Raw genomic sequence first — 23,152 nt, forward strand, 5'->3', positions numbered from 1 at the left:
CAAGAAAGATGCTGCAAAAATGAATAAACAAAAACAAAAAAGAACCCTATCATAGAAAATTACTATGGTGACAGGGAAGATTGAAACACAAATTCAGAAGAAGACAACAGAGTTAAAACAGCTACATTCAGAGCCTGAAAATAAAACTGAATTGGTCTCAGACCCAAAAAGAATTCATGGAAGAGCTTGAAAAGGATTGTAAAAATCAAATAAGAGAGGTAGAGGAAAAGTTGGGAAAGGAAATGAGAGTAATGCAAGAAAATAATGACAAAAGGGTCAGTAGTTCAGTACAAGAAGGCACAAAAAATACTGAAGAAAATAACACTTTTAAAAAACAAAATAGGCCAAATGGTTTAAAAGGCACAAAAATCCACTAAAGAGAACAATTCTTTAAAAAGCTGAATGAGCTAAATGGGAAAAGATGTATAAAAATTTACTGAAGACATTTTGTTGTTGTTCTTGTTCAGTTGTTTCAGCGATGTTCAACTCTTCATCATCATTATCAGGGCAATTAGAAGGAGTATACGTAGACTGAGTGCATGGATGTGAGTTAACTATGATGGGATGATATCTAAGAAAATAAAATTAAAGGCTGAGAAAGAAGAATGCATTGAGAGAAGGGGGAAGGGAGAAGTAAAATGGGGTAAATTGTCTCACATAATAGAGGCATAAAATAACTCTTACAGTGGAGAGAAGATGGGGGATTTTGGTGGACAGTGTTGATGAAAGTTCAAAGAGAAATACACACTCAGTTGGGTATAGAAATCTTACATTACAGGGAAGTAGGAGAGCAATATAACTAAGGGAAAGGTGGGGTGAGGCTGATACAAGAAAGAACAGAGTATGGGAGGTAACGGTCAGTAGCAAAATATGGGAGGGACAGTGTGAAAATAGAGATAAAGATAAACAGAGAAAAAATAGGATGGAAGGAAATACTCAGTACTCATAACTTTGAAAAAAATTAAAGTAAGTTCCTCCGATAAAGATATTTCTCAATTATATAAATAGTAGAGTCAAATTTATAAAATACAAATCATTCACCAATTGATAAATGAAAGATATTTCTCAATTATATAAATAGTAGAGTCAAATTTATACAATGCAAATCATTCACCAATTGATAAATGGTCAAATAATATGACCAGGTGGTTTTCAAAGGAAGAAATCAGAGCTGTCTGTAGTCATATGGAAAAAATGCTATAAATCACTACTAATTAGGAAAATGCAAATTAAAATAGCTCTGAGCTACCACCTCACACCTATGTGATATGACAGAAAAAGAAAATGACAATTGTTTGAGGAGATGTGTGAAAATTAGAACACTACAACATAGTTGGTGGAGTTGTGAACTGATTCAACCATTCTGGAGAACAATTTAGAACTATGCCCAAAGAGTTATAAAACCATGCATGCCCTTGGATCCAGCAGTCCCACTACTATGTTCATATCCAAAAGAGATCTTTTTAAAAGGAAAAGTATCTATATATAAAAAAATTGTATAGCAGCTCTTTTGTGGTGGCAAAGAATTGGAAATTGGGGGATGCCCATCAAATGTGGAATGGTATCAAATGTTGAATGGCATAAAGCAAAACACGAGCAGCTTTCCAGAGGACTGCTGCTGTGAACATCTTTCAAGGTTCTGAATACACAGTATAGTGAACTTTCTATTTATTCAGTAACAAATTAAGGCAAAATATTCACAGAAATCAAAGTACAGCATTCACAATGTTATAACTTAACAACTTACCACTAAAGCTGCCATATAGTTTTCACTAAAGTGGTCACATAGTTTTAAGCAAAAGATAACATTCATTTAGTAATACAATCATTAGTCAGTCCTTAATTCAATCATCCTTAAGGAGGCAAGCCTCCTTAATTAACACAAAGTATGCCCATTACAAAAAAATGCTTTTTGATAGTTTTAGAGAAATACTTTTTAATAATTTAAGGAAAAATCCATTCATACCAATACTTTAAAGTATTTTTAAATAAAAACGAGTGTTGAACTTTATCAAAACCTTTTTCTGCATCTATTGATGTAATCATGATTTTTAAAACTTTTATTTTTTATGTCATCAATTATATTAATAGTTTTCCATATGTTAAACCATTCCTGCATTCCTGGTATAAATCCCACTTGGTTATAATGCATAATCTTTGTAATATATTGTTGTAATATTTTATTAGTATTTTATTTTGGATTTTTGCTTGTTATTTCTTTTAGTATAGTAGTATTTCATCACAATCATGTACCACTACTTGTTCAGCCTTTTGTAATGGTTATGGTAATTTGAAGATCTTCTCTGCCCCTCATATTTGTGATCAAACAGGTACTTAGCATCTTGTTCCAATTTAATGATTACGTCAAATATTAAGACCCAGAACTTGGGAATCCCACAGTGGAATGGACTTGTTGATGTAACAGGAAGGGGCAGAACAGGGAGGAACTAATACCATATATAAGGAAAAGCCCAAGCTGAGAGAGACCTGAACTTCTGGGAGCAAGCATCTGGAGGCTGGGGAGCTACTGCTGGAGAGAGAGAAGAGAACTGAGAACTGAACTGAGGACTGAACTGAGAATTGAGAAGAACTGAGAAATAGAAGAGAGGAGAACTGGGAGGAGGCACGGCTGTGGTATCAGTACTTTGTCAGTTTCAATGTTACTTTGTCTGATTCATCTGTTCATAGAAGACAGTGATATTGTTACAGAAGCCCTGGGACCTTGCTGCTGGTTCAGAAGCTCTGCAAGAGGATTTTCTTGTTGTGTGTTTACAGAAATCCTTGCTGATGATTTCAGAGGTCCTGAGACTATACTAATGATTTGTGTTGATTCGTCAGACCTTGTTGTTGGGTCTATATTGATTTCTCAGGAATGAAGTGAACTGATGAGGATGCTGGCAATGTGCTTGAATGTTATTGTAGCTTTGTTAAGCTCTGTCTTCCCAGGAACAGAAACTGTGAAAGACTTGAGGTGGACCAGACATGTGAGCTTCAGTATGGAACAGGAACTGCACAAGCTGAACAAAGAACTGAGAGCTGTCTGCCTTTGAACCCAGGTGGCAGTTGGATAGATGCAGGCAGGAGTGGGACCATGGAAGAGGAACCATGGAAGCTGAGAGCCTGCTTCAAGTCAAGATGAAAAGACCTCTCCTTGGGTATTTAATGCAAACTGAGAAAATCATGACTCACAGTGGCCTAAGGGTGGAGAATTCTGACCTTTATATTTAGATGACTGACTTAAGGACTTCTCCAATTAAGGAGAAAGGGGACTTTTTGATTGTAGAGATTAAGGTAATGTGACTTGCATGAAGTGATGAAGAATGAAATGAGCAGAACCAAGAGAACAATATACAGCATTGTGACAGCAGTATTGTTTTAAGAATGATTTTGAGCACATAAATTATTTTGAATATTATAAATACCCAAATTGACAGTAAAGGACATATAAAGAACAATGCTGTATGCATCCAGAAAAAGAACTAGTGGAAATATGTATAGAATAATTTTGCATACACACACACCTGTTTGTGTCTAATGGTAGCTATCTTTGGGGGAGGGAGGGACAAAAGAGAAAACAATAAATTTACACAATAATTTTATTGTATATTTGAAAGAAATGGCAAGTTGTGCATAGTAGATTTGTAGTTTCACATGCAATCATCATTTTTATTGTACTGTTATGAAAATGTTTGTTTTATTCCACAAATTAAAAAAAGAAAAAGAAATGAGAAGCAGGATACTTTCAGAAAAACTTAGACAGACTTTTCTTAACTGATGCAGTTAAGTGAGCAGAACCAGGAGAACATTGCGCATAGTAACAGCAATATTGTATGATAATCATCTGGGAATGACTTAGTTATTCTCAGCAATACAATGACCCATGGAAATTCCGAAGGACTTATGATGAAAAATGTTATCCGTTTCCAGACAAAGAACCAATGAGATCTGAATACAAATCAAAGTATATATATTAACTTTATTTTTCTTGCATCTATATTTTTTGGTCTTTGTTTTCTTTTACAGTATTACTAATGTGGAATTATGTTTTATGTAACTGCACATATATAGCTTATATCAAATTGCTTGCCTTCTCAATGAGTAGAGAGGAGACAAAAAGAAAATTTGGACCTCAAAATTTTAAAAAAATGTGAAAAATTGTTTTTACATATAATTGAAAAATAATTTAAAAAGATGAGTGGAAACGTAGATAAATAGCTGAACAAGAAGAGGTAAAAGGGTTAGAGGATGAAGCAAGGGATAGGGTTGATATGGGAGAACTAAAAAAGGAAAAAAAGCTATGAAGAGAGGCAGAGGAGTTAGTGGAGTTACTGAATGATAGAGTTCCATTATGGTAACACTTTCTGATAGAGTAGGCTGTTTTCTGCTCTGGGACCTTATATGAGAAGGCAAGGGAAGAAGTACAGTCTGTTCACTGAGATATTCCTTGCAGGAATTGCCAGAAAAATGGAACAATATAAAGAAGATGGCAGTCATTGTAAAACAGCATGTAACTCCCCTGCAGGAAGATGAAGTAACAGCTCTCCGTCAAAAATGTGCAGCTTTTGGTATTGAGCAGTATACATTCCGAGATCAGTTCCACAAAGAAGCTCCCTTCAGGTACTGACAGAACCCTTCTAAGCCATCCCTTGGTGCTTGCCTTCTAATTTCAATTAAAAGAAAAACTTTCTTTGATAATTGCAGTTATTGTGAATTGGTGACCTGTCTACTGAATAATCTATTTTAGAATAAAGATTAATCAGTGGTAACCAGCAGTTTTAACAAACATGTATGAAGTGTCCACTCTAGGCATGGAACTGGGCAAGTCCACAGAGATAAAAAGATAAAAATGATGGTAGTTTCTACTCTCAAGTACCAACCACCTTACAGTCTAAAAGTGAGGATTAAGGAAGGCTGTGTGGAACAAAACAGCACCCTCTGGATTGAGATGACTTGCACATTCCTGGAAGGCTATGTGCTTGGATGTTACCAGATTTTGTGTGACCTTGAACAAACCACTTGACCTCCCTGGGTCTCAGTTTCTTCATCTATAAAATGAGGGGGTTGAGCTATATGGCCTCTGAGGTCCCATCATTTTTATTCAATTTGTTTAACCATTCCCTAGTGAATTGGTGTCTGTTTTGTTTCCAATTCTTTGCTATCATAAAAAGTGCTACTATAAATATTTTGTTGTATATGAGGACTTTCTTTTTATCAGTAGCTTCCTTGGGGTGTGAGCAAAGTAGTGAAATCTCTGGGGCAAAGTGTGTGGATATTTTAGTCACTTTATTTGCATAATTTCAAATTGCTTTCCAAAATAGTTAGACCAGTTCACAGTTCCACCAACAATAAATTAGAACAAAAACATGAAATCTTAAAACTATGACATACTCTGCATTTCTCTTTAAGAGAGAAACGTAGTAGCTAGTTGGCACAGTGGAAAGAATGCTCGGTCTGGAGCAAGAGAGACCTTAGTTCAAATCTAGCCTCAGACACTTACTAACTGTATGACCCTGAGCAAGTCACTTAACACCTGTTTGCCTCATTTTCCTCATTTTTAAGTGGAGGATAATAACACCTACCTCCCAGGGTTGTTGTATCAAATGAGATAATAATTGTAAAGTAATTACCACAGTCCCTGGCACATAGAATACCTTTCCTCTTCTTCCCTTTTTGGTAAATAGCCTCTTCTAATTAAGTTTAAGGCAATTGATATAGTTAATATACTTTCTACTGAAAATTCTATTAGCCTTCTGTATTTCTTGAAATTTTAAGATACCAACTCCACCCCAATATACACCTTCCATTTTTGCTCAAGAGGTTCCTATCCTATCCTAATTATCTCCATTCTAGCCAGTTACTAGCTATTCTCTGATTTTGTCCTTGTATTCTTCTTTCTCCAGTCACACCAACCATTTTTCATACCTAGAACATACTTCCTTTACATCTCTGCCTTTTGAAGTTCAGCTCAGGTGCTATGTGATCTATGAAACCTTACCTCATCTCTCCAACTTATATTGAATTCTTTTTCCTCAGATTTCTTATCAGTCTTTGGCTATCTCTTTTTTAAATTTTATTTTATTTTAAATTTATAGAATAAAGCAAACATTTCTATAACATAGTATAACAGAAAAAGGTGATTGCACATGAAACTGCAAATCTGCTATTTCCAACTTGCTATTCCTTTTTTTTTTTTTTTTGCTTTTTGGAGGGCAATTGGGGTTGTGACTTGCCCAAAGTCGCACAGCTAATACGTGTGTCAAGTGTCTGAGGCCAGATTTGAACTCAGGTCCTCCTTCCTCTAGGACCGGTGCTCTATGCACTGCACCACCTAGCTGTCCCCTTGCTATTCCTTTTAAATATACAACAAAGTTATCCTGTAAATTTTTTTCCTTCCCTCCTCCAGCCCCACCCCAGAGATGGATACCTTGTGTCATACTTAATGTCTTATCCTCTGCAATTAAATTGTAAGTTTGTTGATGGTTAAGTCTATAATTTTTTCATCTTTGCATACCCAGTATCTAAAATAGTGCCTTGAACTTAATAAGCATTTAAGAAATGTTTAATTAGGGGCGGCTAGGTGGCGCAGTGAATAGAGCACCAGCCCTGGAGTCAGGAGCACCTGAGTTCAAATATGGCCTCAAACACTTAACACTTAATAGCCACGTGACCTTGGGCAAGTCACTTAACCCCAATTGCCCAGCCTTCCCCCCTCCAAAAAGAAAAAAAAAGAAATGTTTAATTAACCGCTGGGAAGTTTTTGGAAGGGAAAAAGAAATTAGGTACTCTTTGAGAGTGGTTCAATAAAATAAGTTAGATGTGTATACATATTATTTTGAGAATTTACTTTCATGTAGGACAAATATGAGCTATCTCTGTTGTTTAAAAAGTGATGATGGCCTGAGTAGGAGCAGGAGTAGAGTTGGTGAATGTCAGTAAAAGCTACTTCTCCCACTTAATAGCTTCCATGCCATTCAGTAGCATGTGCTTTTATCATCCATCCTCTGCAGTGTATCAATGTGTTTATATCAAGTCAGCTTATGGAAGCAAAATGATAAAGGAAAAAATCTGGGAAGAGAATAAAAGAAAACTTTTGTATCTGGCTTCTACCCTTCCAGGTGTGAGGAAAAATATCAAACGCAGTGTTCCTCTTGAATTAGCTCAACTCCTACCCAAGCTTCCCATCCATTTTTACTATAATTTCTCCCCATGATTCAAAATATTATGAAATCCCTGCTGCTCTTCAATCTTTAGAGGCAGCAGCTTGAGTTTCAGACTGATATTACAGACTATTATTCAGACTGATATTATTTTTTCGATTTTAAACAAAACTAGTTGCTTTTTTACTTACGAAGGAAATAAATTATGTTTTCTAGGTATGATAGCATTAAGCCTCACCAAGTGTTGGATACCAAAAACATTCAGATCCAACAGATGGAATCTTTCATATCCTCTATTTCTGACTCTACAAGTTTGTTTGAAGTCAACATTCCTGATTACAAACATTTAAAGCAATGCAGGAGTGAGATCTGCCTGCTGAAGGAACTTTGGGATATGATAGACCTGGTGAATTCTAGCATCAGTAACTGGAAGGTAACCAAATGGAGGAATATTAATGTGGAGAATATGGACATAGAATGCAAAAATTTTGCTAAACAAATCTGGAAACTTGACAAGGAGTTGAGGACCTGGGATGCTTTCATAGGGCTGGACAACACTGTGAAGAACACCCTAACATCCTTGAGGGCTGTGGCTGAACTGCAGAATCCAGCCATCAGAGAGAGGCATTGGAATCAGTTGATGCAGGCTACAGGTGTGAAGTTCATCATGAACGATGATACCACCCTTGAAGATTTACTTAAACTTGAGCTACACAACTTTGAGGAGGAGATTCGGGGCATTGTGGACAAAGCTGTCAAAGAGATGGACATGGAGAAAGTTCTAAAGGAACTAAAAACCACTTGGACAGGTATGGAATTTCAATATGAGCCCCACTCCCGAACCACTGTCCCACTGCTGAGGTCTGATGAAGACCTTATTGAGACACTTGAAGATAACCAAGTTCAGCTGCAGAACCTGATGACATCCAAGTACATAGCCTTCTTCCTGGAAGAAGTGTCTGGCTGGCAGAAGAAGCTCTCAACAGCTGATGCTGTCATTTCAGTCTGGTTTGAAGTGCAGCGCACATGGTCTCATCTGGAAAGCATTTTCATTGGGTCTGAAGATATACGAGCACAACTTCCTAAGGTACATGGTGATGGAGACAAATTATCTTTCAATGTGTACCAATTATCCCAGTTTTACATTCCCATTCCTCTTTTCTTTTTCTTTCCCTTGTCCCAGCTCAGAAATATTTCCACCAAAGGTTGACACCATTAAAAAAATAAACAAGGGAAATAGAGGGGGTAAAATTCATGGCAGATAATTTTATTCACTAAGTAACAACTGGAAAAATTTTAGTAGAAAAGGAAGTTGGAAATAAAATCTAATTATGTTTTGGAATTGGTAGCTACTGGAATGCCCTGTGCCAGGAATTGAAATATTAATAATAACAATAACATTTATGTACCATGTACTCTATTCCAGGCACTATGCCAGCCACTTTACAAATATTATTTAATTTGATCTTACAAAATGGGCGTTATTATTATCACCTTTATAGCTGAGGAAACCAAAGGAAAAAGAGGCCAAGCTATTTGCTCAAGGTTGTACAGCTTGTAAGTGTCTGAGGCCAGATTTGATCTAAGGTCTTCCTGACTCTATGCCCAGTTCTCTAACTATCCTCCTAACACAAAGTGAAACCCATGGCCATAGAAATTCAAGTTCCTTCATAATTAGGTACATCTATAAAATACTGGGGTTTATAAAATGAACTCAATGCTAAATTGCACACTATACACAGCTAAGACAAGTACATATTCTCTGCTAATTATGATCTATTGTCTTCCCTTCCTTGAGTTTCCACCTTTATCCTTATCTTTAATTATCCTTTTTAATTTTTTCCAATAAGTTTATCATTACCTTTTCCTTATCTCAGTTGGACATAAGAGCACTTGTATAGCTACTTTTTTATAGACTGACTGTTGCTGTGTATGTCATTCATTGATTAATTCAGTTCAAAAGACTCCATCTTGCAAATGGTTATGTTCTAAAACATCATTCCGTTGCTTAGAGCTTAAAAATTATTTTCCTATAGAAACAATATCATAAATGCTGGTTAGGTACCTAGGCTAGCCTACAGAATGCCATTTAACCAATAATTTTCTTGAAATACTGCATGACTTGGTGATGGAAAGGAAAACAAAACAGCTGCTGAAGATTCCATGCCAGTCTGCAGAGTCTGGGAACATGTCTGCAGATTTGAGAGCTGCCCTGCTACTATGAGGGAGGTGTGGGAGACAAATTATTTTTCAATGTATCCTATCAAGGTCAAGATTTAATTATCCCATTTCGAAATTCTCCTTCTTTTCTTCTCCTTTTCCTTAGCCCAACTCAGAAACACACCAAAAGTTGATACCTTCTATGAAATTAGAGAGAGCGTAGAGGTCTAGATTGGTATGCGTATGTATATATACTCATCCTTAGTATATCTCACTTCATGTAGAATGTGAGAAGCAGGACAAAATAACCTTGACTGAAATTCTTCTTTAACTAGGAGATCCCAGTATGTCAACTCCAATAGTAAAAGAATGTGTGGATATTGCACAAGAATATGTAATTTAGACCTAGAAGGGACCTTAGATATCATCTAATCTCATGCCTCCGTTTTATTGAGAAAACAAGCCTAGGAGGTGAAGTGCCCACTGTCACTCATCTAACAAGTGACAAAGTTAGCACTTGAATTCAAGTCTTCTCCTTTTAATTGCAACATCTTTTCCTTTCTACCCTTATTGCTTCTTTTAGCTACTACATGGCACCAAAACGTGCCTCTTGTAGGCATGATTAAAGTCTCCTATTCCAACCACTCACAGAACAAGCAATCTCTCGACCTCTTTGCTTCACTGTCTCTGTCTTCATTCTTTTGTCGGTCTCCCCCATGGTTTGGTTCGGTCATCATGTGTCTAGTAGAGAGGGGGAATTGAAGGGAGAAGAAAACAGTTTTATGTAAGAGTTCTTGAAGTGGCAAATACAATCACCTATTATTAAACTATTGACATTTCTGCCAAATTCACAGTCTGTTTATTTAGTAAGGGGTCCTTTTTTCCCCATTAAGTGCCTTTAGAGCACTTAAACTGAAAAAGGAAATGGCAAACCACCTCAGTATCTTTGCCAAGAAAATCACATGGACAGTTGTGGTCCATGGGGTCACAAAGAGTCAGACATGACTGGACAACAAAGCATACTTAAATAATGTTTGGAAACCAACAATTCGACCTGAGCCTTATATCTTAGATTTATTGTTAAGCTAATTATTTTCTCTTGGGTACTTTACAGTTAAAGCAGAGGAGAAGGGTGAGAGGTGAGAGGTGATAGATGAGGAAAACTGCCTCCTGAAAAGCTTTGACAAATTTGGTTTGGGCTTTGAGGTCCAAACATTCAGGGTCTGCATAGGTATGGTTGTAAAGAATGATGAGCTTTTATGCTCAATTGCTGTGTGTGTTATTCTATTTATGTGTCTAAACATCTAAGCATAGAAGTTGAAGAGGAAATAGTTCTAAAGAGGTAAATATAATGAATTAAAATATGTAGGTATCATTTAGCATTTTTCTCATCAATTTTTAACTGTTCAATTACTACTTAGTACAAATCTGTTATTCTTCCTGGACCTGATAAGAATGCTGTCATCTAGCTCATAAGCATTCAATTAGGTAAAAAAAAAAATCCTTGCCATAGAATATTTATGAGTGTTGGTTCAGGCCAGTTTCATATTAAGATCTCTTAAAATAACTTATCTTGATCTTCTAATACCTGAGTCATATGTAGGTATTTTGAAAAATTTGTTTGTTTTATCATATTTGGATAGTAGAAGAGGCCTTAATTTGTCTTTTCTGCAGCCCTGTAAACTCTCTTGCTTTATTGAGTACAGTTTTATCAAAAAGGTTACAAGTACTGAATTTTCACAATAATAGAATAAGCTCCCATGATTGTCTTTAATACTCAGAAGCTTTTTCTCTCCCTTACCACCTCTCCATCCTTACCCTTTTATCCTTTCAAGACAAGTTTGCTTCTAGCTCCTTGTTTCCATTAGGTATTCACCTTATGTCTACATGCGTCAGTCTGCTTAACAACCACCTCTTTCTTTCACTTATACAGAATCAGGTATAAGCTCTTATCTAGTTATAACCACCTCCTGAAAGAGCCTAAAGTAACAACAGCAACAAAAACAACTGTGGTAGCAAGCACCCCAGCATCCCCAGGGTGGCTGCCAACACAGGTTCTTAGATCTGCTTTTCTAAAGGAAAGCAACTCAAAATGGGTTAACAATCTTGCTTTAATCAATCAAACATATCATTTACCTAGTTCAAGGGGAAAAGTCAGCATCCTAAACTTCAGAGTATAGAGGTTACAAGCAGAAATTACAAGGAGATGGAGAAACAAACAGATCAAGCAGACAGGCCTCCAACTGTCCAACCATTACATCCATACTAGTCAGTTACCAGAGAGGAAAGCATCAACATCTGGGTTTTTCAAAGCTGGGAGGCTCTCAACGGCTACCCAGAGTCTCATCTGGTCAAATCACACAACACTTCTCAAAGTGAGCCCCAAAACAAAGCCTTACATCAGGGTTTATATAGCCTTCACCTGGCTCAGAGAATGTCACAACCCTCTTGACCCCACTACCCAATCACAAATTATCTCCTGAAAAACAAGCCTCCCACCACAGGCTGCAGGTGCACTGAAGCCTGTCAAAGGGCATATATGGTCAGGGAAGATCTTATATTTACATTCCCATTACAACAACATGTCAATTTATGGCAGAACATTTCTAAAAGGACTAGTATAGTTTCCAGAACAAACTCTTTAAAAGCATTTTTCAAAGAGAACAAAATTTTAAGAAATGAAAGAGGGAAAAGCATTTTTATTAAGTGCCTACTCTGTGTTAAGACACTTTACAAATATTATTTCATTTAGCCCTAAGTATCATCATTATTCCCATTTTACAGTTGAGAAGCAAAGACAAACAGAGGTTAAGTGATTTGATCTTGGTCACACAGCTAGTGTGTGAGGCTGAATTTGAACTCAGATCTCCCTCAGTCCTGACACAGCATTCTGTCCTCTATACCAATCAACTACCTAATTGCCTAAATTAAGCATTTGCTTTGTGCTATGCACTGTGCTAAACTCTTGGGATGCACATAAGAAAGGCTAGACAGCCCCTGCTGTTAAGGAGCTCACACTCTAATTGGGGAGATAGCACATGAAAGAAAGTTCAGCTACAAGAAATATGAAAAATGGAGTTCTGAGATGTCCTAAGCATGCAGTGGTAGATTGAGGCACATGGAAAGGACCAGGAATTCTTAGGTCACTTCATTGGAGGTGACAGTAATACTGGAGGTCTGTAGGGCTTAGAGGGAAAATGGCAAAGTCTAGTGACCTTCCATCTCATTGAAATAATGTAATTCCAGTGAATAGAGCACCGGCCCTGGAGTCAAGAGGACCTGAGTTCAAATCCGGCCTCAGACGCTTAACACAAAAACTAGCCATGTGACCTTGGGCAAGTCACTTAATGCCAATTGCCCTCCAAAAAGCAAAAAAATAAAAAATAATGTAATTCGTAACTCATCTCATCCAAGCCATGGGAGCACTCAATCATCCAGATCCCAGTCTGAGAAGGAGAAAGGGGAGAGGATTCTCCTTGTGGTAGTTGGTCTTCTAGCTGATCAACTATCCTGGATGGGTTCTAGAATGGCCTACAACCAGGGAAGGAGGTGAGGGGAGAAGACAAGGATGACATAATATATAAAATAAAAAGTGATTTGACCACAAAAATAAAAGAGCAAACAAAACAATTTGTGAATTTGCCATGTTCAGCCAGGAACATTTTTGATACCTTTATTTTTCTACTAATCTGATGATTGATAATAAACAAGTTACATAACTTTATAGTAGAGGTATATACTACTTGTATGTGTATATACATGCATATTAATGCACATATATATATTTTACGTATAGGGTATATATATATATATATATATATCTACAATTTATAGAAACAATAATATCTCTGCTCTAAGCAAACTTCTTTGGAATTGTTCTTTAAGTTTTCTAGTAATTTTTCAGTCATTTCTGACACTTTGTGACCCATTTTGGGATCTTCTTGGCAAAGAAAATGGAGTAGCTTGCCATTTTCTTCTCCAGTTCATTTTACAGAGGAGGAAATTGAGGCAAAAAAGGGTTAAGTTACTTGTCCAGGGTCATACAGCTAGTAAGTGTTTGAGGCTGGATTTGACTTCAAGTCTTCCTGACTTGAATCTTGGTGCTTATCCACTGTGCCATCTAGTTGCCCTGTTTGTTAGGAATTTCCTTCAAAGCCTTGTAGCACATTCTTTTGAATGCCTCACTCATAGCAAATTTTCCCTTTCAGGTAAATCTGATGGTTTAAAAAAATCATCAAATCTCATTCAGAGCCCAGTAATCAAAATAGGAAATGCATTTTTATTTTTTGCTTTTTTTATGTGTGGGGCTCAAAAGCTATTTCTGAAGACTTGTGTATGACAACATTGTTTCAAATTTAAAAGTTGTTTTTAAAAAAAGCTTCTGTGTCTAGAACTATACAAGGCTATTGAGATGAATTAATATCTATCCATGTCTCTGTAGCGCCAATGCAATATTTACGGTGCCCACGATCACAATAAAGACTGTGTCTGTAAGTATCGCATGACATTCGATCACAAAATATACCAGATTCTCCAGATAGAGGACAGAACTAAAGCATTTATTTAGACACCAGAAAACCGAATCCCAAAACCAGTAAGCTGATTACATCATAGTAACAAAGATATTAAGAAGCCATAATAATGCTGAGAGCTACAGCATCCTTCAGCCTTCCCACAAACCAATACAAGATTAATATCTATTCATGAACTTATCTGACTCTTTGCCTGACTTCTCTCTCCCCCACCTGTCTGACTAGCTCTGAACCAACTTCCTGTGGGCTCTGCTTCCCTTCAGCAAAACTCCTCCCACCACAGGATCCATATGACTACCTTTGGCTTATTAGGGGGCAGGGTTTACTTTCAAAGCAGGGGAGGTCTTCAAACCAGCCCCCCCCCAGGTCTATTAAGGGACAGGGAAGGTCTTCAAGTTTCCATTCCCATCACATTCAGCCCCAAGATCTTTCATGTCCCTTACATAGCAAAAGTACCTTAACAATAAATGAGAGTTTATTAATAATTGGTGGAAAAACTGGTGTCAACAGAACTTTGCAACAATATAACAGGGATAATAGAAACCTTTGCACATAAAACAATAGCTTAGGGTGGGATCCTGGGCACAAATACCCCATCCTTCCCCCTCAAACAAATGGAGCTCAAAATTTTGGGGTAAGAGGGCGAAGATCTCTTCTCAAAAGCTATTCAAGCTAAAATTGGATGTAGAGCTGTCCCTGCCCCAAGAGGTCCCATTCGAGTCTTTAGCTGTTATCTGGAGCTTGGTCAATGCCAAGTCCAGAAGATCTCATTCAAAAGGTCAGTTCTTTAGCTGTCATCTGGAACTTGGTCAATGGCAGGTCCAGAGGCAGCACATCAGAGTCATGGATGGGGTGACATCTGGCTTAAGCGATCAGGCATCTGCAGGTGGAGGATACCAGTCCTTCAAAAAACAAATATCACAAACAAATTTAACAGACAAAAAGCTAAAAAAAAAAGACTAATATGGGGTCAGCCATCCCTCTGGAGTCCATGAACTCACTATCATAACCTCATTTACAGGAGAATATATGACACTGTTCTCGTTGCTCTATTCCAATGGCTTGATACAATGCCACAAGTTCAATCACATTGACCACTTCCACCTATCCCAGCACTTTCTTTAATCTGAGTACCCCTGAAGGTGTGACACTTGGATACAATGGTTCAGGACCATCATAGGGATGTAGGGATAGTTCTCACTTCTCTATTCCATCTAATAACAAGCTCATTTTCTTGATACATTTTGTATAGTTTATTAGTTAAAACACACATCAATTTTTCTAAAATCTACCCCAGCTCTCAATACATCAGTAAACAATTCTTTTCTTGGCAATCTATTCTGATTTTGAATCCACCAGCTATTTACTCTTTCTCTCTCAAAGAAATTTACCATTTTCCCATTCTCCTAAATCACTTAGCTGTGAAATCTTATCCAGCACCTCTGAGAGTTCCCTATTTCACCAATTAGTAGAGTCAGAAGTAGAGGCTTATTAGCAGGAGGAGCTGTCTTCCCCATGATATTTCTATGAAGAACTTCTAAGGGGATATTGTGATATGTATCTGTGTTTCCAACCTTTATAACAGTTTTCATTATTTCTTCTTTCAACTTTCTCATGCAGTCTCTAAGTGAGTACCAGGGTCTGTCTCCATTAGGTCACATAGAATCAGCAGGATACATTTTATTGCATCCATCAACAGCTAATGCTAACAGATTGGTCATATGGTTATCTCCTGCCAAATAAAAATCTCTAAAAGCTTGCTGAACAAAAGGATTCTGGTAAATATTTATAAATTTCAAGCAGTCCATTCTATCACTACCCCAGCAGCTCCCTCATCAGTAATTCTTACCATCCAAGACACTAAGGATTCTTGTATCCTTTGGGTGAATCTGCTCAAAATATCAGTATGGGGAGAACTTCTGCCTCTGTAAAAGCTTCACCATGAAACAATGTATCATTCTGTATTGTATCACTTCCTCCCAAGTGGACTCTCTTGGGAGTTGTCTTCATACCAACCAGGTTCAGACTCTACCAAAGCTATATGAACTTTCCTCCTTTTACTTTTTTGCTTCTTTTTCTGAGCCAAATTTACAACAGAGCTCTCTGCTTCCAGAGACTCTCCAGTACTCTCTCCTTCCACCTGAGATTCTCCAGGTTGCTCTTCTAAAGGCATTTAGCCAACTCTTGTAACAGTTTGTCTCTGCTTTTAAACACAATACGGTAGCCTATCAGCAAAACCCAGCCTCTTCTACTCACTGCCTCCAGCTATCTTCCAGGTTTTATTGGTATTCTTTGCAAACATGTTTCTAAATCTCTAGGTTCTTCCTGCTGTAGTCTGCTCCCAGATTTCACAGAGCCCTGTACTTTTAGACCACTCTTGCTAAGGAGGCATAAGGATATCCTGAGATAGTCATTTCTTCTTCTAAATCCCTTCTGCTTCCAACTAGAGGTCTGATATTTTATGATCCCATCCTAGCTGCGAAATGTAGTGCCAATGCAATATTTACAGTGCCCACGATCACGATAAAAGACCATGACTATAAGGATCTCATGGCATTCAATTGCAAAATATACCAGATTCTCCAGATAGAGGATAGAACTAAAGCATTTATTTAGACACCAGAAAACCGAATCCCAAAACCAGTAAGCCAATTCCATCACAGTACCAAAAATATTAAGAAGCCATAATAATGTTGAGAGCCACAGCATCCTTAAGCCTTCCCACAAACCAAAACAAGATCAATCTTTACTCACATACTTATCTGACTCCTTCCCTGAGTGTTCTTTCGCTCCCACCTCTCTGGCTAGCTCTGACTAGCTTTTCTGTGGGCTCTGCTTCCCTTCAGCAAAACTCCTCTCACCACAGGCTCCTTGTGACTATATTTAGATTATTAGGGGACAGAGTTTATCTTCACAGCAGAGAAGCTTCCTGTGGGCTCTGCTCCCCTTCAGCAAATTCCCTCCATCACAGGGTCCATGTGATTACATTCAGCCTATTAGGGGGCAGAGTTTACTTTCAAAGCAGGGGAAGTCTTCAAACTACCCCCAGGTCTATTAAGGGGCTGGGAAGATCTTCAGATTCCCATTCTTATTACAGTCTCTCAAGAATCTCACCTGAGATTATTTATCCTCACATGGTAATATGATTTAAACATTATTTGCTTTTGGTAAGGAAAAACATACATGGACTCTACAGACAATAAGGCCAGACTAATTCTCAGAAATAAATACTATGCTTCTTATAGACATGATTCAGTAAGAAATCATTGTACGTTAGTTGAAATTTTTTAGCAGAGCTTTCTTTTCTGAGTGCTATGAAGTTCTATAGAGAAAAACAGAGATGTTTTTTGATTCCTGCTGGGTATATTATCATGTTCTTTTTTTTCAAAGTCTTTATTAACTTCTGATTTACACCATTAATTTCCACCAGATTTTGAGTTACAAATTTTCTCCCTGTTTTTCCTCTACCCACCATCCCAAAATAGCAATCCCACAGGATATCCCCTCCTCCAATCTGCTCTCTCCCATATCTTCTTGCATACCCCCTTTGACTTTTCCAGTAGGGCATGATGGATCTCTATGCCCCAGTGCCTGTATATCTTCTTTCCCAATTGCATGTAAAATCATATTAATAATAGAATATATATATATGTATATATATATAATTTTAAACATTTGATTTTAAAACTTTGAATTCCAGATTCAATGCCTTCCTCCCTTGTGACCTACCCTTAATGGGAAGATAGGCAGTTTAGTATAGGTTGTACATGTGTAGTTAATGCAAAACATTAACTTAGAAGATGTATTGTAAAAGACTGACTATATTTCCCTCCCTCCTATCCCACCTCCCATTTGTTCTATTCTCTACTTTGATCCTGTCCCTTTTCAAAAGTGTGTGCTTCCAACTTTCCTGCCCTCTCCCAGCCTGTTTTCCCTTCCATTATCCCCCCTCTCATCCCCTTCTCCCCCTACTCTCCTGTAGGGTGACATACCCTATTTATTGTGTATTTCATTCCCTCCTCAAGCTAAATTCAATGGGAATAAAGTTGATCCATTCCCTTTTGCCTTCCTATTCTTCCCCTCCATTGTAACCATTTTCCCTTGCCTCTTCTATATGAGATAGTTTACCCCATTCTGTCTCTCTCCATCTCCTTTCATTATATTCCTCTCTCACCTCTTAATTTCACCTTTTAAGTATCATCCCTTCCTATTAACTTGGTCCTGTGCTCTCTATGTATACCTGTAAACATATATATATATACATACATACATATATATATATATACATTCACATATGGATTCATATGCCCATATAACCTCCAATATAGACATATATATTTCTAGTCCCTTCAACTATTTTCATACTGAGAAAAGTTTCATCAATTACAATTATTGTTTTTCTATGTAGAAATGTTAATAGTTCAACTTTGATAAATTCCTTATGATTTCTTTTCCCTGTTTACCTTCTCAAGCTTCTCTTGCTTCTTATGTCTGAATGTCAAATTTTCTATTCAACTCTGGTTTTTTCAGCAAGAATGCTTGAAAGTCCTCTATTCCACTGAATGACTATATTTTCCCCTGAAACATGATACTCAGTTTTGCTGCATAGGAGATTCTTGGTTTTAATCCCAGCTCCTCTGCCCTCCAGAATATCATATCCCAGGCCCTTCGATCCCTCAGATTAGAAGCTGCCATATCCTGTGTTATCCTGATTGTGTTTCCACAATATTCAAATTGTTTCTTCCTGGCTGCTTATAATACTCTCTCCTTGATCTGGGAATTCCGGCACCTGGCTATAGTATTCCTATGAGTTTTCTTTTTGGGATCTTTTTCAGGAGGTGATTGGTAGATTCTTTCAACCTATGTTTTACCTTCTGGTTGTAAAATATCAGGGCAATTTCCTTGAGAATTTCTTGGAGGTGGGGCGGCCAGGTAGCACAGTGAGTAAGAGCACCGGCTCCAGTGTTGAGAAGACCTGGAGATCGAATCCCGGGCTCAGACACTTAGCACCCACCCAGAAACACCTGGCCGTGTAACCTTGAGCAAGTTACTTAACCCCAATTGCTTAGGGGCGGCCAGGTGGCTCAGCGAGTAAGAGCACCGGCTCCAGTGTCGGGATGACCTGGATCAAATCCGGGCTCAGATACTCAGCACCACACCCAGAAATAATAACTGGGCGTGTAACCTTGAGCAAGTTACTTAATCCCAATTGCTTAAAAAAAAAGAGAATTTCTTGGAGGATGATTTCTAGGTTCTTTCTTTGATCACGGCTTTCAGGTAGTCTAATAATTTTTAAATGATCTCTCCTGGATCTATTTTCCAAGTCAGTGGTTTTTCCCATGAGATATTTCACATTGCCTTCTATTCTTTCATTTGTTTGGATCTGTTCAACATAATCTTGATTTCTCCTAAAGTCACTAGCTTCCCTTTGTTCCATTCTAAATCTGAGGGATTGATTCTCCTCATTGAGATTTTGAGCTTCTTTTTCCATTGGCAAATTCGGCTTTTTAAGGCATTCTTCTCCTCATTGGCTTTTTGAGCCTCTTTTGCCAATTGAGTTAGTCTGTTTTTTAAGGTGTAATTTTCCTCAGTCAGACTGTTGACTCTCATTTCATAATTTTCTTGCATGGTTCTCATTTCTCTTCCCAATTTTTCCTCCACTTCTCTTATCTGCTTCTTAAGGTCCTCTATGGCCTGTAACCAGCTCATATTTTCCTTTGAAGCTTTTGGTGCAGGAGTTCTGACTTCACTGTCTTCCTCTTGTTCCATGCTTTGCTCCTTTTTGTCCCCAAAATAGGAGTCTAATGTTGGAATCTTCTGTCTGCTTTGCTTCCTTTGCATGGTCATGTCACTCCTCAGTCACTTAACGCCTGGGCTTTTTGCCACAGTATGACTCTACCACCAGACAGGGGAGCTTTCATCCCAAACGCTGGGGTTTTCTCTTCTGCCATAGGTATTAGTTGGGTGCCCTCTCTGAAGCCTCCACATGCTCTGGCAATCTGGTCACACACCCCAGGACCTCCACCCTAGACTGTAATCCACATCCAAGCAGGTTAAAGCAAGAGTGATTGCCCCTCAGAGTGGTCACTTGGTCCCCCTACACTCTGCAGGCCAAGAGCTGAAGCTGCTATGTGGTACTGGCTGTGCCGGGAGTCTCAGCAGCTTCTCACCCTGGGGGCAAAAGCCAATGCTCTCCCAACTACTTGTCCCAAAGTCCACACTGCACTGACCTCTCACTTTGTCCTTTGCATCTATGTGTTGATAAATCTGGAAATGGCCACAGCTGCTGCTGATATGGAATCCCTCCAGCCCGCCCTGGGGCTAAAACTTCTGGCTTGAGTCAGGCTGGGCTCTGCTCCCAGAGCACTGTGCTGGCTGACTCCTGCCGACCTTCTGGGCTGTCCTCAGCAGGAGGTTAGCTTCTCTGTGTCATTTTGTGGGTTCTGCAGCTCCAAAGTTTGTTCAGAATCCCCTTTTTACATGGATTGGGGGAGGTGGAAGCAGGAGCCACACAGAGGTCCTGCTTCTACTCTGTCATCTTGACTCTTCCCCCCTCATGTTCTTAAGTAATTCTCATGGAAAATAAAAAAGAAATAAGATTTTTCACATATTTCCATTTTGTAGGATTCTAAACATTTTGAAGACATTGATAGTGATTTTAAAGAGCTAGTTTATGATGCTCAGAAGACACCAAATGTGATAGAAGCTACCAACAAACCAGGTATTCATGAACAATTAGGAGACATTCAGAACAGGTAAGTTCCTTCTTGCTATCTCTTTTGAAATAGGAAGTTGAGTTGTTTGTTTCAACTGGCTACTTCTGGGCCCTGTGACTTTTATGACAGAATCAGTATGTTTGTATGTATTTCTATGGATATTTGTGTTATGGTATTTGTTTTTTCAAACATCTGAGCTAATTTCCCTTCAATTATGTGTCAGTGCATGTGTTTGCATGTGTATTTGTTTCTGTGCATATGTAATTGTGTATCTTATATGTGTTTATGAATGTCTAAACTCTGTATCCTCAGGTTGTGCCAATGTGAGAAAGCCTTGATTGAATATCTAGACACCAAAAGACTGGCCTTCCCCAGGTTTTACTTCCTGTCTTCTTCAGACCTTTTAGATGTCCTTTCCAACAGCATGAATCCACAAAAAGTAAGTTATTGGGTATCTCTTATAAAGCATCAAACAATCTACAGAGAATGAGTAAGCCCTGTAGTCACTGTTGGAGTTGACCCTTTTTTTGTTCTCACTCAATCAAGACATAGCCACAGAATCACATGACCTCAGAGCTGCAAAGAACATAAGAATCAACCTAGTCTTCATCTAAGCTGTCCTTTTGCTCTTTCAGGATCTTTGCAGAGATGATGATGTTGTCTAGGTACTGCATGGCTCCTTCTATCTTCTCCATGAGCCAGCGAAATATCACTGAAATTCCTTGTACTCTACCTGGTACAATGCTGTCATAGAGATGAACTCTATTATCTCCTTGTCTTCCTTTGCATTAGGAATATGGTAATTCTACCATATAAGTCCAGTATGAAAAATCAGTGGCTGGTCATGAAATTTTGAACTTATGAAATACAATACTACTATTTTTTTTCTGTCCTTTCCAGGCCAAGGAAGCAAAACAAGAGTTCAATAATTTAGCTCTCTCCATCATGACTCTTACCATCATCTCACAACAACCAGTCTTTTGCCTTTTGTGAAACCTCACTTGCTCCCAACTTAACTTTTAAAAAACAATTGATGAGGGGCGTCTAGGTGGTGCAATGAATAGAGCACTGGCCCTGGAGTCAGGAGGACCTTAGTTCAAATTTGGTCTCAGACACTTAACACAAAACCTAGCCATGTGACCTTGGGCAAGTCACTTAAGCCCAATTGCCTTCCAAAAAGCAAAAAAAACTCCAAACAAACAATTAATTGGGCAGCTACATGGTGCAGTGAATACAGCACCGGCCCTGGAGTCAAGAGGATATGAGTTCAAATCTGGACTCAGACACTTAACATTTACTAGCTGTGTGACCTTGGACAATGACTTAACCCCAATTGCCCTTCCCTCCCCCCTTCAAAAAAAAAGCAAAAAATATTTTTGAAATTGAAATTCATATACATTAGCAGCTTCAGCTTTTTGTAGACTGGATGCTCATGAGATAATTCTTATAGGACTGTTCTTGAACTGTGTTTTTGTTTTTGTCCTTAGTTACTTGCCTTTGCTTCCATTTTCTGGCCATGTCTTTATTAATTATAAATTGGGTAATGATTCCTTTTGTATGCACATTGTTCTCCTTCAGATTGTTCTCCTTTTCCTTCTCATAGCAGCAATTTCTGCTTGATTTTTTTTCTTGATTGTTTCCATTCTTCTTAAGTCAACTTCCTTTGTAAAGTATAATTAAGTCATTGGATTCTGTGTTTTCTTCAGGAGTTTTTCAAGATATAATTTTCAAAGATATGTGTCCAGCTTTCTTTTCCTTTTTCATGAAATCCAGCATCACTTGATCCCAAGATTCAGGGTGTTGCTAATGAGCAACTAGGCCTTCATCATTTATAAGTCTTAAATAAAGAATATCAATTCCATATTTTCTGGTCATATTTAGACATTTTACCCAGTCCCCATCAACTCTCACAGATGCCCCCCAAAATAAAGTGATTATATCTGGCTCTACAGGACAAGAAAACAAGAAGTTCAATAGCAGTAAGATTTACGAATTAATAATGACAAGCTCCAATCCTTAAAGCACTCACTCAGTTCTCCATCCTCCACTAGCCTTCATTCTCTGGCTTGTAGTACAATATGACTCCCTCACTTGTACTTGGAACCCACTCAGGAATTCCCTCCTGTCCCCTACCACATTGCTATAAACAACAGATAATGGCTCTGTCCATCTAAATGAGGAAGGGAAAGGGAATTGGAGGGTGAATGGGGCTTCTTTTTGCCTGGATAAATCCTTAGTTTGGGGAACCCCAAAGCTCAAGGGACTCTGCAAGAACACCTAATCTGCCTTTCTCCAACTCCCCCCAAAGTGGCAAAAACAGATGTAATACAACCAGAGAAGAAAGAACGAATGCCAAGGATAGACCTAGTTTGGGGGAGGGTGGGGGAGGGCGAAGGGTAGGGAAAGGTAGTATATATAGCTGTTACCAGGCCTGAAAAAAAGGGGACTGAAATTTAGATGGGGCCAGTTCTCTCCCCCAGAGAGAATTTCTAATTCTAACTACCAGGTTCTGTCTTACAAGATATTCACGAGGTAAGAAATATGACGTTTTGTTCTATTCCTATCTTTTCCTTGCACAATCCACATT

General features: G+C 38.2%; 1 protein-coding gene across 1 annotated transcript in view; it reads left to right on the forward strand.

Annotated features, from left to right (window-relative positions):
* The window catches only part of DNAH9 (dynein axonemal heavy chain 9), a 531,344-nt gene that overhangs the window by 132,567 nt on the left and 375,625 nt on the right, over positions 1-23,152 (forward strand). Inside the window, exons 19-22 of the mRNA XM_069076799.1 lie at positions 4,451-4,617; positions 7,374-8,244; positions 20,474-20,604; positions 20,878-21,004. Coding sequence (XP_068932900.1) covers positions 4,451-4,617; positions 7,374-8,244; positions 20,474-20,604; positions 20,878-21,004 — 1,296 coding nt within the window. The remainder of the gene's footprint in view (positions 1-4,450; positions 4,618-7,373; positions 8,245-20,473; positions 20,605-20,877; positions 21,005-23,152) is intronic.

Source organism: Petaurus breviceps, unplaced genomic scaffold (assembly GCF_028583685.1).
Source record: "Petaurus breviceps papuanus isolate PSGF00001 unplaced genomic scaffold, PetGlider_PUasm1.0 90925, whole genome shotgun sequence".
NCBI lineage: Eukaryota > Metazoa > Chordata > Mammalia > Diprotodontia > Petauridae > Petaurus > Petaurus breviceps.